We start from the raw sequence: 16,733 nt of genomic DNA on the forward strand, positions 1-16,733 counted from the left end.
CTTTAGCTGGGCACCTGCCCCACCAAGGAGGACAAGGAGGCCTTTGCCATCGTGTCCGTGCCCGTGTCTGAGATCCGAGACCTGGACTTTGCCAATGATGCCAGCTCCATGCTGGCCAGTGCTGTGGAGAAACTCAATGAGGGCTTCATCAGCCAAAATGACCGCAGGTGGGCCGCACGGCTGGGTCCTTGAAGGGTCTGCATTTCATGAACCAAGAAGTCACAAAGCAGAAGCCGGGCAGTCTTGGCTGGCTGTGGTTGGGGAGACAGAGGTGGGGACCGGTTCCTACAAGTTTTGGTGGCCCCTGGCTCTTGCCTCACAGCTCATGTGCTCCCAGAACTAATCCTGATGAAGGGTTCAGACTCAGAGAGGTTAAGAGACTTGTCTATGGTCACAAAGCTAGTAAGTGGCAGGATCTGGACAGAAATGCAGAGCCCTTCACCCCAGACACCTTGTGCCCTGTTGTTCCTTTCCAGATCTGAGTACAGAGAGATTCTTTGTCCCGGGGCACTTTGGAATCCAGGGTGGGTGGGGTGAGGGGTGTGTTTTGAGAGCCTTTTGGGGTGAAGCTGGGGAGCAAAGTTGAAAGCCGATGATGGGCTTTGTGCTCTGGATAATAGCAGGGCAGGCGAGTGGCTTGATGAGAGCATGTTTGGGGCAGGGCTAGTTGCCTTTGAGGGGCGTGTGGCCCTGGGTCCTGGGGATGTTTCCCTAGGTCGGTGCCTCACACTTGTCATCCCTGGTGTCCCTTCATGAAGGTTTGTCATCCAGCTGCTGGAGGACCTGGTGTTCTTCGTCAGCGACGTCCCAAACAATGGGCAGAATGTGCTGGACATCATGGTCACCAAGCCCAACCGGGAACGGCAGAAGCTGATGAGAGAACAGAACATCCTCAAACAGGTGTGTGCATCCTCAAACAGGAGGGGCGGGTCTGGGCCTTGGGGGAGGGGCCGGGTGTCCAGAAGAGGAACCTTTTCCCATCCGCAGTGGAGCTTCAGTCTCTCTGTAGCTTCTCTTCACCCCTTTTTGGAAAATGAGTATTTGTTGAGCCCTGGCCACATGCCCCCGACACTGCCCTAAGTGCCCTACACCTATTGGCTTGGTTGATCCTGTCCACCTTGGGGAGATAACTATTATTATCCCATGTTACCTGTGAGGAGACTGACACGTGGAGGTTGGAACGACTTGACAGAGAGTCTGCAGCTAGAAAGCAGCGGGGTCAGGATCTGAACTCAGGATGTCTGTTCTGGAACTTGTGCTTTTTTTTTCTTTCTTTCTTTTTTTTTTTTTTTTAAAGTAAGGTCTATGTCCAGTGTGGGGCCTGAACTCACAACCTGGAGATCAACAGTCGAATGCTCTGCAGATTGATCCAGCCAGGAGCCCCCAGAACTTGTGCTTTAATAAAAGGGGGGCGCCTGGGTGGCTCAGTTTTTAAGTATCTGCCTTTGACTCAGGTCATGATCCCGGGGTTCTGGGATCGAGCCCCACATCGGGCTCCCCGATGCGTAGGGAGTCTGCTTTTTCCTCTCCCTCTGCCACTCCCTGCAGCTCCCGCTGTCTCTCCCTCTCTCTCTCTCAAATAAATAAATAATATCCTTTAAAAAATACTATTTCTGAGGCACCTGGCTGGCTGAGCCAATCCGTGGCATGTGACTCTTGATTTCGGGGTCGTGGGTTCGAGTCCCACACTGGGTGTGGGGATAACTTAAAAAAATATTTTTTTCTAAGTTTTGATTGTAAAACTTTTATCTCTCTTTTAAATTAAGTTAAAGTTTTCTTTTAGATTTTTATTTATTTATTTGACAGAGGGAGAGGGAACACAAGCAGGGTGAGTGGGAGAGGGAGAAGCAGGCTTCCCATGGAGCAGGGAACCTGATGTGGGGCTTGATCCCAGAACGCTGGGATCATGACCCAAGCCAAAGGCAGACAGACACTTAACCTACTGAGGCACCCACCCATGTGCCCCTGATTGTGAAACTTTTCAAATAGTGAGAAAGTAGTGCAAGAATAGTACAGTGAACACTGTACAAACACGGCCCGAATCCACTTGTTAACATTTTGCCAGTTTGGCTTTGACGTAACTGTGCGTCTGTACATCTGTCCTTGCATCTGTGGATTTCCAAACGGGGTGAGCCTCACCCTTACGTTTTTCAGTGTTCATCTCCTGGAATAAGGGTATTGTCCTCCGTAAGCACAATACTGTCAGCACAATAAGAAAATTAGTAATGATACCAGTCCATATCAGATTCTTTTACTTTACCCAAAGTGTTTTTTAAAGCTTGTTTTTTGATCCAGGATCCCACGAAGGTTTTCTTATTCCATTTGGTTGTATTTCTTTGGTTTCTAGAAAAGTTTTTCACACTCACCCAATCTTTGCTTTTAAAATTTATTGATTACATTAACATTTTTTAAAAAAGAATTAGTGTTTTTTTTTTTTTTTTAAAGATTTTATTTATTTGACAGAGAGACAGCCAGAGAAGGAACATAAGCAAGGGGAGTAGGAGAGGGAGAAGCGCAAGGAGCTGGATGTGGGGCTTGATCCCAGGATCCTGGGATCATGACCTGAGCCAAAGGCAGACGCTTGACAACTCAGCCACCCAGGCATCCTACATTAACATTTTTAAAAAGATTTTACTTATTTGAGGGGGGCGGGTGTCAGAAGGGAAAGCAGACTCCCTGCTGAGCAAGGAGCCTGCCTTGGGAATTGATCCTGGGACTCTAGGATCATGACTTGAGCCCAAGGCAGACGATTAATGACTGAGCCACCTTGGTGCCCTACATTATTGTTTTTTGTTTTTGTTTTTTTTTTTAATGAAGTTGGCTCTGGCCACACTGGCCTGCCTTTTCTCTTAACCGCAGACCCATGAGCTATGGCAGCCCTGAGCTCTTCCCCCAGACTCTGAGCCAGGCCCAGGATCAGAGTTGGCATTCGTCACGTGGGGATGGGTGGGCTGAGGCCAGCAGTGGCATCCCAGCCAGAAGAAGGGAGTGGGGGCTGGAAGTGGGGCTGATGGTGGGTGGGCTCGGTTCTCTGTCCAGCTTAGAATCAGCTAGGGGTTCCTGTCAGTGTGGCTTTGGGGCAGGGTGACTTTGGGGCCAAGGGTTCCTGGGATAATGAGGGATGCAGATAGGTGTAGGGGGATCGCTTCTCATATTCTCTACTCCCCCAGATCTTTGGCATTCTGAAGGCCCCTTTCCGTGAGAAGGGGGGTGAGGGCCCCCTGGTGCGACTGGAAGAGCTGTCGGACCAGAAGAACGCCCCGTACCAGCACATGTTCCGTCTCTGCTACCGGGTGCTGCGGCATTCCCAGGAGGATTACCGCAAGAACCAGGTGTGCTGCCACACCTGGCCTGAGCCTTCCCGGCTGGGGTGGCCCCGCTCATGCTCACCCGCTTGCCAGCTTGCTCCCCCCCACCCACCACCACTCTGCAGGTAGTTGCTGCGGAGTGCACACCTGCTATGTACCAGGCCCTGTTTTAGGCTCTGGGGATACCTTAGGGACCCAGACAGTAGGGCCCGCTTTAAGCAGTCAGTCTCCGTACCCAGAAGGGCCTCGAGCTGGGTTCGATGCTCTGCTGTGGCCATCTTGAAAGTCCCAATGTTCGAAGAAGGGTTCTGCTGTTTCATTTTGCCCCGGGCCCCACAGATAAGGCAGCCAGTCCTACAAGGCAATTCCCCCCTCACGGAGGCTTTGCTCTGGTCGGGAGATAGGCTGCGTGAGCTGAAGAAGTCTGTTAGGCAAACCCAGTCTGCTGCTCAGAGCGGGTTTCCTCCCCCGGACCTCCGCCTTGCTAGTGGGAGTACCCAGGCCCTGGGGGGGGGGGCGGCTTGTGGGAGCAGAGCCGGGCCCCCTGCCACTCGGCTCATCTGTTCTCCAGGAGCACATCGCCAAGCAGTTCGGGATGATGCAATCTCAGATCGGCTACGACATCCTGGCGGAGGACACCATCACCGCCCTCCTGCACAACAATCGTAAACTGCTGGAGAAGCACATCACCAAGACCGAGGTGGAGACCTTCGTCAGCCTCGTGCGCAAGAACCGGGAGCCCCGGTGAGCCCACCAGCCCACCTCCCGTGCTGCACCTGCCCCCGTTTTCCCAGGGTATAGGGGTGGCGGGCGCTGATTGTGATCATTCAAACAGTGAAAGACCCTTGCCTCCACTGGTAAAGTGCCTCATGTCTGAGGCCTTGGCCTCTGCAGCCCTTCCCTGGGGACCCTCCTGATTGTGGCCCAATCTCGAAACCAGAGGATTGATGCCTGTATTGAACCAGTTGTGCAATATTTTGGAGGAGAGTGGGGTGCATCCCCACCAGGGACTGGTGTCTGAGCCCCCTCCTCACCCCCACGGTCCCCACCCCAGGTTCCTGGACTACCTCTCTGACCTGTGTGTGTCCAACCACATCGCCATCCCTGTCACCCAAGAGCTCATCTGCAAGTGTGTGCTGGACCCCAAGAACAGCGACATTCTCATCCAGACCGAGTGAGCCATTGCGCTGTCCCCTGCCCACAGCCCCGCCTCTTCCCTGCCCTGCTCCTCAGGCCCTTTACAGCTCGGGCCCCGGGTGCGTACAGACTGGAACCATCCCTCTGGCTGTCTATGCTCTGTGCCCGCACTGTGCGAGCAAGGACGCCTTGGGGACTGAGCCAGATCCTCTGTCCTTGAGAAGCTCGTGGTCTGAGGAGTGTGTTTATTTGAACTGGCACTCGGCCAAACTCCAGGAGGGGGTCTGTGCGGCTGGGCACCCATGCGGGGGCGCTCTGGCCTGGCATCCTAGCCGCCCTTTCCCCCCCGGCCCCCCACCGCCCCCACTCTCTGTGACGCACGGCCCTGGTTCGCAGGCTTCGGCCAGTGAAGGAGATGGCTCAGTCCCACGAGTACCTGAGCATCGAGTATTCAGAGGAGGAGGTGTGGCTCACGTGGACGGACAAGAATAACGAGCACCACGAGAAGAGCGTGAGGCAGCTGGCGCAGGAGGCACGGGCAGGCAATGCTCACGACGAGAACGTGCTTAGCTACTACAGGTGCCTCTGGGGGCCCAGCTCCTTCCTCGTCCTCAGCGCTTCTGCTGCCCTTGGGCCTTCTTGGAAGGCCGGCAGCCAATCCCGGCTGAGGGATGAGCTCCAGCAGCTGTGTGGCCTTCCCTGGGGAGGCTGAGTGTCGCCCAAAGAGCTCAGTCCAGGGACGGGGCTTGAATGAACCTGAACCTGTGTACACGCATATTTATTTAAAAAATAAGATTACTAGATAACCACTTAGCCAGTGCCTGCCATAATTCAAAGTGTTTCCCCTGGCCACTCACGAAAGCCTCACCGCAGCCCCATGACTACTGTCACCCTCAGAATTGGGGAGATAGGCACAGGAGGTGAAAGGACTTGCCCAAGGTCACACTTCTTTCATAAGGGGCCATGGTTCAAACCCAGGCCATCTGGGCTCTGAGCAGAAAGCTGAGGGCAGGCCAGCACCCCATGCAGAGCAGGGCCGTTTGCAGGCCTCCTTTCAGCTGATCTCCTGTCGGGGCTCTGTACCCGCTGCTCTGCGGAGACCTGTGCCCCTGCTGCGCGTCCCTCGCCTGCCTCTCCCAGCCTCTCGCTCAGCCAGCTCTCCTCCCGTGAACACCTGTCCTGGCTGAGCCAGAAGTGGTTTTCTTTGCAAGGAAGGGGAGGGCTGTAAACGCTCGCTCAGAATTGTGTCTTTTCTGTGACGCTGGTGGGTGCCTGGTTTGACCTAAGTCCCTCTGCCATTCTCCCAAGGCCTCCGCCCGGCCTGAGCCCAAGTGCTGGTGGCCCTCACCAGCACCTGCCTGCCGAAGGCTCACCCTCCACCCTGCCCTGCAGGTACCAGCTGAAGCTCTTTGCCCGCATGTGCCTGGACCGCCAGTACCTGGCCATCGATGAGATCTCCCAGCAGCTGGGCGTTGAGCTCATCTTCCTATGCATGGCAGATGAGATGCTGCCCTTTGATCTGCGCGCCTCCTTCTGCCACCTGATGCTGCACGTGCACGTGGACAGGGACCCCCAGGAGCTGGTCACGCCAGTCAAGTTCGCCCGCCTCTGGACTGAGATCCCCACAGCCATCACCATCAAGGAGTGAGATGGGGAGCAGAGGGGTGGGCCAGGCAAGGCTGGGCTGGGGGGATCTCAGCGACCCTTATCCCTCACTGCCTCCCCTGACCCCCAGCTACGACTCCAACCTCAACGCCTCTCGCGATGACAAGAAGAACAAGTTTGCCAGCACCATGGACTTCGTGGAGGACTACCTCAACAATGTGGTCAGCGAGGCCGTGCCCTTTGCCAACGAGGAGAAGAACAAGCTCACCTTCGAGGTTGCAGGGCGGGGGGCGGCAAGGGGTTGGCGTTGCGGGGGCTCTAGGTCTCCATCACCACAATGTCCACCTCAGCTGCCCCCAGCGGTGCTTTGAGGGCTCCATGACCTAACTTGCCACCGTGCCCCAGCCAGTTCAGGGAGCCCACATAGACAGCCGGGGCTCCCCAAGGGGGAAGATTCTCCCCGGCCACCTGAGAGAGGACTTGTGGGGGGGCCCTCCATTCACCCCTGCAGGCCCCTTCGAGGATCACCCCACTTCCTGCATTTCTGCTCTTTCCCTCCAACCTCCCAGTAGCTTTCCTTGCAGGCCTCGCTTCCTCAGTAGCCCACTGGGGGCAGCTGCGGTCCTCTCAGACCCACGCCCCCAGAGGTCCCGCCTTTTCCAAGGACCTTCGTCACACCCTCCTGTCACACCCTCCTGACAGGGGCTCAGCCCTGCTTTCCCATCCTGGCCCCGCCCCTTGCGAGGCCCCGCCCCCACTCACCTCGGGCCCTGCCTCCTCCCCCCGCAGGTGGTCAGCCTGGCGCACAACCTCATCTACTTCGGCTTCTACAGCTTCAGTGAGCTGCTGCGGCTCACTCGCACGCTGCTGGGCATCATCGACTGCGTGCAGGGCCCCCCGGCCATGCTGCAGGCCTACGATGACTCAGGCGGTGAGACCTAGTGGCCAGGGCCACACATCCCCACCCTCACCCAGCCCGGGCCTTCCTCCTCCTCCTCCTAGCACCACAGTCCACTCTGATCAGCCCCCTGTGCAGCCTGCCTCCTGGCTTCTGCTGGACCAGAGGGGCCCCTGTCCCAGCGCCGTGGAGACTCTGGGGCCCTGGGCAGTTGTCTTCCAACACAACTTGGTCCAGATGGGAGATAATGCGGGAGGAGGGGAGACACAGGCCCTGCCCAAGGAGCTCCCAGTCAGACAGGGGAGTGGGCGGGAGACATGTGACCACAGACACAGCCCAGTTCTCAGGGACACGCCCAGGGGTGGCACAAAAACCTCTAATCAAAAAGTGCGTTGTCTGACACCTGGTGCATCCTGCTCCCTGCACGGTATCCCCTGTGTCCCCCAGGCTCTGTAGCAGCTCTCATGATGCCCCATGAGATAATTCTCACTGCTCTCCCCACACAGTTAACCTTTGCCCTGGCCAGTCCCTCTTTACCCAGGTTTGGCTTAAAGCTCACCTCCCACAGAAAGCCTTTCTGGGTTAGCCCTGCCTCTGACAGAGCCAGAGCCAGAGCCAGAGCCAGAGCCAGAGCTCCTGAAGGGCACCCTGCAACCCCCTGGTGCTTCTCGCTCTGCAGGCAAGAACGTGCGCCGGTCCATCCAGGGCGTGGGCCACATGATGTCCACCATGGTGCTGAACCGCAAGCAGTCTGTCTTTGGGGCCCCCAGCCTATCTGCTGGCGCTGGTGCCACTGAGCCACTGGACAGAAGCAAGTTCGAGGACAATGAGGACATTGTGGTGATGGAGACCAAGCTGAAGATCCTGGAAATCTTGCAGGTGGCTGGGCCAGGACAGTGGTAGAGAGTGTTGGGAATAGAGCAGGAGAGTGGGGGCCTAGGACAGGGAGGTTGGGGCTGGTGAGCCCCTGCTCAGATCACAGTATCCAGTAGTGGGAGCTCTGCAGTGATTGGTTATGTAGCTCAGTGGTTTCCAAAGCGTGGCCCTTGGACCAGCAGCAGCATGGGCCTCACCGGGGAACTCAATAATGCGTGTTCTTGGGCCCCGTCCCAGACCCACATACTGATCAGAGGCATCCGAGGCAGTCCCACTGTGCTGTGATTGGCCTCCCAGGTGATTCTGGGGGACAGTAAAGCCTAGCTCCATCCCTCCACTGTACAGATGAGGAAGGGAAGGGGGAGGGGATTAACTGCCTTCCTGCAGAGATTTTAGAGCAGAAGTAGAGCTTTGAGGGTTCATTCCCTGGTGAGGCAGACACGGTCTTTCCTGTTCTGGGTCTTGTCTGAGACCCCCTAGCAAAACTGGGAGAAGGGGCTGGTAGGACCCTGAGGGTGGTCAGAATGCCTGCTTTTGCCTTGCTTCCACCAGAAGATGGGAGGGCTAATGCAGTGACCACCATGGGGACCCAGTCTGGGCAGGGCCTGGTTAAGGAGTTGGAGGGTTCTGGTTCATTCTAGGAACTAAGGGCTTCCGGATCTACGTCCTGGGGTGTGGCCAAAGGATAGAGGCCAGTGAGGGGTGTCTGTAAACCCTCTGTCCTCACCACTCCACCCACTCCAAACTGGCCTCTCCTGCTCCCTGCTAATCTTCAGTTCCACACCCCCCTGCCCTTCAGCCCCGGGCAGAGCAGGGGAGGAGGATGAGAGCTGGCCTCTGCTTTCCTGTCAGCATCCTCCCTGGGAAGGAGGGACGAGTGATCTATGCCTCATTTGGAGAATAGGTGTCATCCCTCATCACTGGGGCAGGAGAGGAGCAGAGGGCACTCCAGGCCTCCCCGGGGAGAGGAGCCTTGATTTTTTAGGTTGTGATGTTCTACGGTAGCTGGAATATCTATGCCGAGATCCCTGAGTGCTAGAGTTCATTCGGGGTACCCCTTCCCCCTTCCTGGGGTGCGACTGGCCTTCTGACTGCATCCCAGTCCTCACCCCATCCCTCCCTGCTTCTCCAGTTCATCCTCAACGTCCGCCTGGACTACCGCATCTCCTACCTGCTCTCTGTCTTCAAGAAGGAGTTTGTGGAAGTGTTTCCCATGCAGGACAGTGGGGCTGACGGCACAGCTCCGGCCTTCGACTCCACAAGTGAGCCTTGACCCCTGCCTTCCCCCACCTTCAGGCTAAAGCTGTGTGACTCACCCAGGGGTACACATTAGTGGGGTGGGGGCTGGGGGCACCTCGGGTCCAGCTCCCCAGCCCTGCCTCTGTTTCCCACCCAGCCCATTTAATTGCCATGGTGAGAGGCAGAGGCAAACATCATTCTCTCCATCTCCTAAATGGAGAAATTGAGGCCCAGAGAGAGGTGGGGACTTGCCTGAGGTCACGCTGTCAGGTGCTGAACCAGAGCAGGACCCAGGTCCCCTGGTGTCCAGCTCAGAACTCTGCTGGGCCCTGCAGGGTAGTGGGGCTGCTCTGGTCCCCGCCGCGGCTGGCTTCCACCCTCACCCTGGGAAGGAGCATGAAGGTGCGGCTGCCACCCAACCAGTGCAGGGAACAGGGTGGTTCGGGTGCCTCCCTGCTCCCTCACCCCTGTGTTCCCCATATTTCCTGGGCACGGACCTGCCACCTGCCCCCATCCACTCACCCTTGCTCCCCACAGCCGCCAACATGAACCTGGACCGCATCGGGGAGCAGGCGGAGGCCATGTTCGGAGTGGGGTGAGGCCAGGGTTCAGTTGGGGGCTGGTGTGTGGGGTTGGGTGGGTGATGCTGACACAGGTGTGCAAACTCCCCTCCTTGGGGTTCTCTAAGCGGCCCCTCCTCCTGGGTCTGCAGGACCTTTACTGGGCTCTGGGGCGGGAGTCTCCTTGGCTCTGTGCTTTTGCCCTCTCATGCCTATCTAGCCCCAGGGACATAGGGGCCACTTGGGCCCTCGTGTCACCTTGGTCATTCCCCTGCCCTTACCCAGAGCAGTCGTGGCTCTATCTACATTGGGACTTGGCTCAGGTAGCTGGAGGGGAGCAGCGGGAGGCATGGGGGACAGCCCGCTGTACACAGTGCTGGGATGGGGAGAGGTCGCCTGGGAGCTGGGGGCAGCACAGTCTCTGTGCTGTGCCCTTGGCATTTAGTGAAGCCCAGGGACCACGACTCAGAAGGACATTTTTAAATTCATAAAATAAAGCACATCAGTTACAAAGGAAACCAAGAGCTTTGAGAAGCAGTTATCAAAATATTGAAGAAAACAAATTTGAAGTGACAGTTAGATCTGTGGATCTTTATTAACACATTAAGTAACCAGCTGAGCTGGGGGGGGTAATTAGTACCGTGATTTCGAAGGAACAGTGCATGTGAACGGGATTCACAATTTCTGTAACCACTGTAAGGCGATGCGCGAACATCTGTGACTGTCACTGGTGACAGAATCGCTGGTACCCCAGCTTCTCCTCACTGAAGGAAAGGCTGCATTTTACTTAGTAAACTGATGGGAATTTTCCCCACCTCCATTCCTGACCCTCAGCCCATCTCCACGAACCCTTTGGTGGAGGGAGTCCTGTGGGTCGGGTCCCCTGCAGAGTCCCCGCTTCAGCTGCGTGATCAAGGGGAGTCCTGCGGGATCTCAGGGAACACGGGGCTTCCTTGGAATTTCGGGACGTGGCTGGGGTCACTATCCCGAGTGCAAATTCCACGGGGTGCGGCGTCTGCTGGTGGGTGGCAGGGTGGGCGGTGGGGAGCTCGGTGCCCAGCGCCCAGCATGGCTGTCCCTGGCGCCGCAGGAAGACCAGCAGCATGCTGGAGGTGGACGACGAGGGCGGCCGCACGTTCCTGCGTGTGCTCATTCACCTCACCATGCACGACTACGCGCCGCTGGTCTCAGGGGCCTTGCAGCTGCTCTTCAAGCACTTCAGCCAGCGCCAGGAGGCCGTGCACACCTTCAAGCAGGTGCTGCTCCTGCCTGAGCCCCCGGACAGGCCTTGGGGAGCGGGGCAGAGGCCCCAGGGGGCTTCCAGGGTGTGTGGGTGGGGGACTCTGAGGACCATCTGGCCCAGGCCCTGAGTGGGTTGGTATCCTGGCCGGGCTTTGGCCTGTGCTGGGCACTGGGGGGTTAACTGGGGTTAACCATGGGGGGTGGGGTGGAGCTTGCTGCTCAGGGGAGCTCAAGAGGCTGGTTTGGGGGTTTTTGGCCTGGCCTTGCTGAGCTCCTGAAAGGTGAAGGCCAAGTGTTGGCCACCTTTAGGACCTCTCTGCCTGACTCGAGGCTTGTCACTTTTCATGAGGCGGACAGACTCGAGTGTTTCATAAATGATACCATGTGCACCTTTGCTAAGGGCTTCAGATCACGCCTGGCACACAGCCTGCACTGAGGTGACTGGTTCTGTGACCATGATGTCGCATGGTGTCGACAGCGCCCTGTGAAACACGCCTGCCGTCTAATGAGCACATGCCAGGCGCAGAGCCTTGGCCTTGTCTTATTGGGTTGGGGGGAGCCTTAAGGCCTGGGAAGCTTTCCTGCTTTACCCTGACCAAAGTGAGTGTGGTGGGAGCCGAGGCTGTCCTGCCACGGGGAATCAGTGCTGCCAGGATTCTTTGTCCTGCCCTGACAGCCTTAGCAGCACCAGTCAATGAGCAACTGAAGCCCGCTGATGGGGCAGCTCATGACAGGCAGTGCAGAGAGACCTTTGGCCATCAGGGAAGTCTTACTAGAGGTGACGGACCATAGCCAACATTGAGGAGGAGCAGAGGCCTGGAATAGGGCAGGCATCGGGGGTCTCCGTGCGGCAGTGGAACGGGAGTGCTCATCTCACCTGGCATGCCCACGGTCAACCTTCAGGTGCAGCTGCTGATCTCGGCTCAGGATGTAGAGAACTACAAGGTGATCAAGTCGGAGCTGGACCGGCTGCGGACCATGGTGGAGAAGTCGGAACTATGGGTGGACAAGAAGGGTAGCAGCAAGGGTGAGGAGGTGGACACAGGTGCTTCTAAAGACAAGAAGGAGGTGAGTAGGGTGGCAGGGAGCTGGGATGCCAGGGCTGCCAGCAAGGGCTGGGCCCAGCTGACCCCCGCCCCGTTCCCTGTGTCCCCAGCGGCCCACAGACGAGGAGGGCTTTCTGCACCAACCTGGGGAGAAGAGCAGTGAGAACTACCAGATCGTCAAGGGCGTGAGTGGCCTGGGGCCCTAAGGCAACTCCCCACGCCCTGCCTCTCCCCCACCCCACCCCAGCTGGAGGCTCTGGGGCCTGGCCTCTCCTGCCTCCCCATTCTGCTGGCCACTTGCGTTCTAAATACACATTTTCTGGCTTTGCCTGCACATTAAAGACAATCCTGCCCAGGTCCAGATGGAATTATTTTAAAGCTGAAGGAATTTAATGAAATTCCATTTCACAGTCATATTGTTCTATTTACTTTTATGGGTGGAATTGGGTTTTTAGTGCTTGCCTGCCTTGTTGTGGTGATATGACTCAGTGAGCGTGACCTCCTCCCCCTTCCTGTCCCCGATGTGAGCTGGGCTTGGCCAGGGACTCCCACCAGCCTGAGGGAGGCGGCGGGGTGGCTGGAGGAGGAGGGAAGGGGCAGGGGCTCTGGGCTCACCCCCCATGCTCCCCAGATCCTGGAACGGCTGAATAAGATGTGCGGTGTTGGCGAGCAGATGAGGAAGAAGCAGCAGAGGCTGCTCAAGAACATGGATGCCCACAAGGTCATGCTGGATCTGCTGCAGATCCCCTATGACAAGGTGACCTCTGACTTCTGACCTCTGACTTGCCCCTAACCCTGGCCCAAGCCAAACCACGCACTAATACCCAGCGCTGACCTAACCCAGCCTCACCCTGACCCCAGCTTCTGTTGCCCTCTCTGGCCTCGTCCTAATTATCTTAGCTTCATTGTAAACTCTGACTGTTGCCTCCTCATCTTTCTGTCTTTTTTTTTTTTCTAAAGATTTTATTTATTTGACAGAGACAGAGCTTGAGAGAGAGATCACAAGCAGGGGGGAGGGGTAGAGGGAGAAGCCGACTCCCTGCTGAGCAGGGAGGTCTATGTGAGGCTCCATCCCAGGACCCTGGGATCAGGACCTGAGGCAAAGGCAGACGCTTAACCGACTGAACCACCCAGGTGCCCTGTCTCCTCCTTATCCTGATCCATGTTAAAGCTTAACTGACCCCTGCCTCTTTTTGACTCTTGATGTCAACTCGGACCTCATACTGACCCCTGACTTTGATTTCACACTCTAGCCTCACTCTGACCTCTTACCTTGACCTGTTCCCAGGGCACATCTGGTCCTGGACTCCAAATTTAGCATCATTTCAACCTTTGATCTTCTACACCTTGCCTCACCTGACCATGATCTTGATATGTCTCAAGCCTCACACTGGCTTTTGAGCATGACACCCAGCATTCACCTGACCCTGACACCTCACCCCTCAGCCTAGCTTCCCCAAGCTGGCCTCTCGTCAGCCTCTGCCCCTCAGCCCTTTACATATTTCCTATTTATTTATTTTGAGAGAGAGAAAGAGAGAGCACAGCAGGGGAAGGGACAGGGGGAGAGAAGCATCCCTTCCACCCCCCACTGAGCAGGGAGCCTGATGAGGGACTCCATCTCAGGACCCCAGGATCATGACCTGAGTCGAACTCAGACGCTTAACTTGACTGAGCCACCCCGGCGCCCAAGACACATTTTCTTATCTTGACCTGGAGGCCCTCTTTCACCTTGAACATGGCCTCCCCTTGGTCCCAGTCCCAAGCCCTGCCCCCTCCTTCCGGCCATGCCCGCTGGAGCTCAGGCACGAGGCCCGGCGTCACCTTCCTCCTCCCATCCGGATGCCCAGGGTGATGCCAAGATGATGGAGATCCTGCGCTACACCCACCAGTTCCTGCAGAAGTTCTGCGCGGGGAACCCGGGCAACCAGGCCCTGCTGCATAAGCACCTGCACCTCTTCCTCACGCCTGGGGTAAGGGCGTGAGGCCCGGGGGGTGGGGGTGGCGGTATGGGGCTGGCAGCAGGGGGGCGGGGCGGGCCGGGATCCCTCCACGTGACGGCTGCCCGCCCTCCTGCAGCTTCTGGAGGCCGAGACCATGCAGCATATCTTCCTGAACAACTACCAGCTGTGCTCGGAGATCAGCGAGCCGGTGCTGCAGCACTTCGTGCACCTGCTGGCCACCCACGGGCGCCACGTGCAGTACCTGGACTTCCTGCACACCGTCATCAAGGCCGAGGGCAAGTACGTCAAGAAGTGCCAGGACATGATCATGACCGAGGTGAGGACGGGGCCGGGGCCAGGGGGGCGCCGGGGGCTCAGGCAGCTGGACTCAGAGTGAAGACGAGTCAGACAGAGAGTCGTGAGAGGGGCCTGGCCTGTGGAGAGAGGACAGAGGCTACAGAGGCAGAACTTACAGCCCTGTCCCACTATTTATCCTTGTATTTTCATGCATTTCAAAACCGTGAGGCACCCGCTGGGGGGCCAAGGAGCACGTGTACCCAGGGGTACACGGGTGGGGTGTACTCAGGGAAGGGACCACATCCTGTGTGCTTCTGCATGGGCCCCAGCGTCTGGTGCACTGTAGGTGCCTGGTAGGCCTGTTAGCCGAAGGCATGAAGGAGGAAGGGCCGAGTCTAAATCCGGAACAGAGACGGTCTCAGCCCGGGAGGGGGTGTGTGTGTGTGTGGGGGGGGGGTGGGTAGCACAGTAAATGGAGATGAGGGACCTGACAAATGGGGTACTGGTAGTGCCCTATAGGCCGAACTATTAATTGCTGTTATTATTATTACCATGAATAACATAATCACTGACACGAGAGGATGCAGCAAGTGCTCTGGGAGGCTTTAAGTTCCACTGTGGGAGCACAGGGGAGGCAGGGGGTGAGGCAGGCAGGAATGGGATTAGAAAGGGCTTCCTGAAGGAAGCACCTGTGAAATAAGACTGAGTGTGGGATTTTTTTTTTCCTTAGGGGAGGAGGAGTCTCTTTTTGTTGGTCCAGGGATTGGCCCTGATGGCAGGTGGCCTGAGACATCAGCCTATGGCCCCATGGGCTAGGCAGGGGAGGGCTTTCCGAGTGTCAGGTGAGGGCTGGAGTCAGAGTCCTAATCTCTCCCTGCTGACAGGGGGCGTCTGATCGGGCACCCTTCCTCCCTGCAGCTGACCAATGCGGGTGATGACGTGGTGGTGTTCTACAATGACAAGGCCTCGCTGGCCCACCTGCTGGACATGATGAAGGCTGCTCGGGATGGCGTGGAGGACCACAGCCCCCTCATGTACCATATCTCCCTGGTGGACTTGCTAGCTGCCTGTGCTGAGGGCAAAAACGTCTACACGGAGATCAAGTGCACCTCCCTGCTACCCCTGGAGGACGTGGTGTCTGTGGTGACACATGAGGACTGTATCACCGAGGTCTGGGATTTGGGAGAGCTGGCAGGAGTGGGGGGGGTGTGTGTGTGTAAGGGCTGGTGGAGCCAGGCCAGGGCAGCTGTCAGTCTTGCATGGTGGGGCAGGAAGAGGGAAGTAAGAAAAGTGGGGGAATGGAAGGTGTGGGCAGAGGAACAGGTGGAGGTCAGGAGATTGGCGGAGCACAGAGAAGGAGAGCCTGGGTTGGTGGTCTGGCTCATGCCCCTGACCTTGCTCCCGGCTGCTCAGGTGAAAATGGCATACGTGAACTTTGTGAATCACTGCTATGTGGATACAGAGGTGGAGATGAAGGAGATCTATACCAGCAACCACATCTGGACACTCTTTGAGAACTTCACCCTGGATATGGCTCGGGTCTGTCCGCCGGGAGGCTGTGGGCTTGTGGTTGGGAGCCCAGTTAGCCTGCCAAGGACTGTGCGTGGAGGGGTCCCCAAGGCATCGCTCTTTCCTGCCCCAGGTGTGCAGTAAGCGGGAGAAGCGTCTGGCTGACCCCACACTGGAGAAGTACGTGCTGACCGTCGTGCTGGACACCATCAATGCGTTCTTCAGCTCCCCATTCTCTGAGAACAGCACCTCCCTGCAGGTGCGCTTGTCCTGCGTGCGCAGTTCTTGTGCGGGGAAGGAGGGAAGGAGAACATATATTCCTGTTTGCTTGTGGTGCATAGAGACATAGCGGAGGGACATAGACAAGTGTGTTAGTTACATATGCTGTGTAACAAATTACCCCCAAAGTTAGCGGTTTAAAACAAACGTTTATTCTCCTATTACTTCTGTAAGTCGGGAATTACTGTGGGGACAGTACCCTAGAACGGGAATTCCTAAATTGACTTGGTGTGACGGGTCCTAGGGTGGCAGGGGACGGCTGGCAGCCCTTACCTCCTGAAGACAAGACAGTCATGTGTACCACAGTGGTTAGCAGAGCCCGAGCAGTAATCCAGAGGTTCCAAGGCCCAGAGAACTTTGGTGTCAGCTTAATCAATCAGGTGCCCCTAGGACTGAAGTCCTACTACAGCAGAGAAGCTCTACGTTAGGGAACAGAAGTTGGCCTTAAATCACTGAAGAGTCCTGGACACTCAGTCAATTCCCAGATTCCCAGACTTCCTAGCCCAGACCCCCTTGAAGGCAAGAGAAGCAGACTTCCTGGAGGAGGGAGCCTGAGACAATACCTAAACCATAATACCATAAATCACTGGATGGACACAAGAGCCCAACAAAGGGGTTACTTATAGGTAGAGGAACTGGGGCCAGAGTGGGTCCTGGTCTCAGCAAGGGTGGGTTCATTTTGACACACAGGCGTTTGGGCCCTGGGACCTCTCTGAGACTATGAGTAATTTGTATAAGCTTTTCCCACCTTTCATCAGTCCCAGGACAGAGGTGGGAGAATGGGCTGATGGGATCAA

At 56.9% G+C, this 16,733-nt stretch overlaps 1 protein-coding gene across 3 annotated transcripts in view; it reads left to right on the forward strand.

The window, feature by feature from the left end:
* Nucleotides 1-16,733, forward strand: part of ITPR3 (inositol 1,4,5-trisphosphate receptor type 3) — a 66,822-nt gene that overhangs the window by 35,406 nt on the left and 14,683 nt on the right. For all 3 annotated transcript variants that reach the window (XM_045074718.1, XM_045074716.1, XM_045074717.1), the window contains exons 13-33: nucleotides 7-167; nucleotides 759-900; nucleotides 3,171-3,332; nucleotides 3,880-4,052; nucleotides 4,363-4,482; nucleotides 4,842-5,024; nucleotides 5,838-6,089; nucleotides 6,181-6,325; nucleotides 6,840-6,981; nucleotides 7,628-7,827; nucleotides 8,957-9,086; nucleotides 9,601-9,658; nucleotides 10,714-10,879; nucleotides 11,769-11,933; nucleotides 12,022-12,096; nucleotides 12,543-12,668; nucleotides 13,759-13,881; nucleotides 13,988-14,188; nucleotides 15,067-15,318; nucleotides 15,562-15,687; nucleotides 15,791-15,916. In XM_045074718.1, coding sequence (XP_044930653.1) covers nucleotides 7-167; nucleotides 759-900; nucleotides 3,171-3,332; nucleotides 3,880-4,052; nucleotides 4,363-4,482; nucleotides 4,842-5,024; nucleotides 5,838-6,089; nucleotides 6,181-6,325; nucleotides 6,840-6,981; nucleotides 7,628-7,827; nucleotides 8,957-9,086; nucleotides 9,601-9,658; nucleotides 10,714-10,879; nucleotides 11,769-11,933; nucleotides 12,022-12,096; nucleotides 12,543-12,668; nucleotides 13,759-13,881; nucleotides 13,988-14,188; nucleotides 15,067-15,318; nucleotides 15,562-15,687; nucleotides 15,791-15,916 — 3,228 coding nt within the window. The remainder of the gene's footprint in view (nucleotides 1-6; nucleotides 168-758; nucleotides 901-3,170; nucleotides 3,333-3,879; nucleotides 4,053-4,362; nucleotides 4,483-4,841; nucleotides 5,025-5,837; nucleotides 6,090-6,180; nucleotides 6,326-6,839; nucleotides 6,982-7,627; nucleotides 7,828-8,956; nucleotides 9,087-9,600; nucleotides 9,659-10,713; nucleotides 10,880-11,768; nucleotides 11,934-12,021; nucleotides 12,097-12,542; nucleotides 12,669-13,758; nucleotides 13,882-13,987; nucleotides 14,189-15,066; nucleotides 15,319-15,561; nucleotides 15,688-15,790; nucleotides 15,917-16,733) is intronic.

Source organism: Mustela putorius, unplaced genomic scaffold (assembly GCF_011764305.1).
Source record: "Mustela putorius furo isolate JIRA1106 unplaced genomic scaffold, ASM1176430v1.1 tig00000135_pilon_pilon_pilon, whole genome shotgun sequence".
NCBI lineage: Eukaryota > Metazoa > Chordata > Mammalia > Carnivora > Mustelidae > Mustela > Mustela putorius.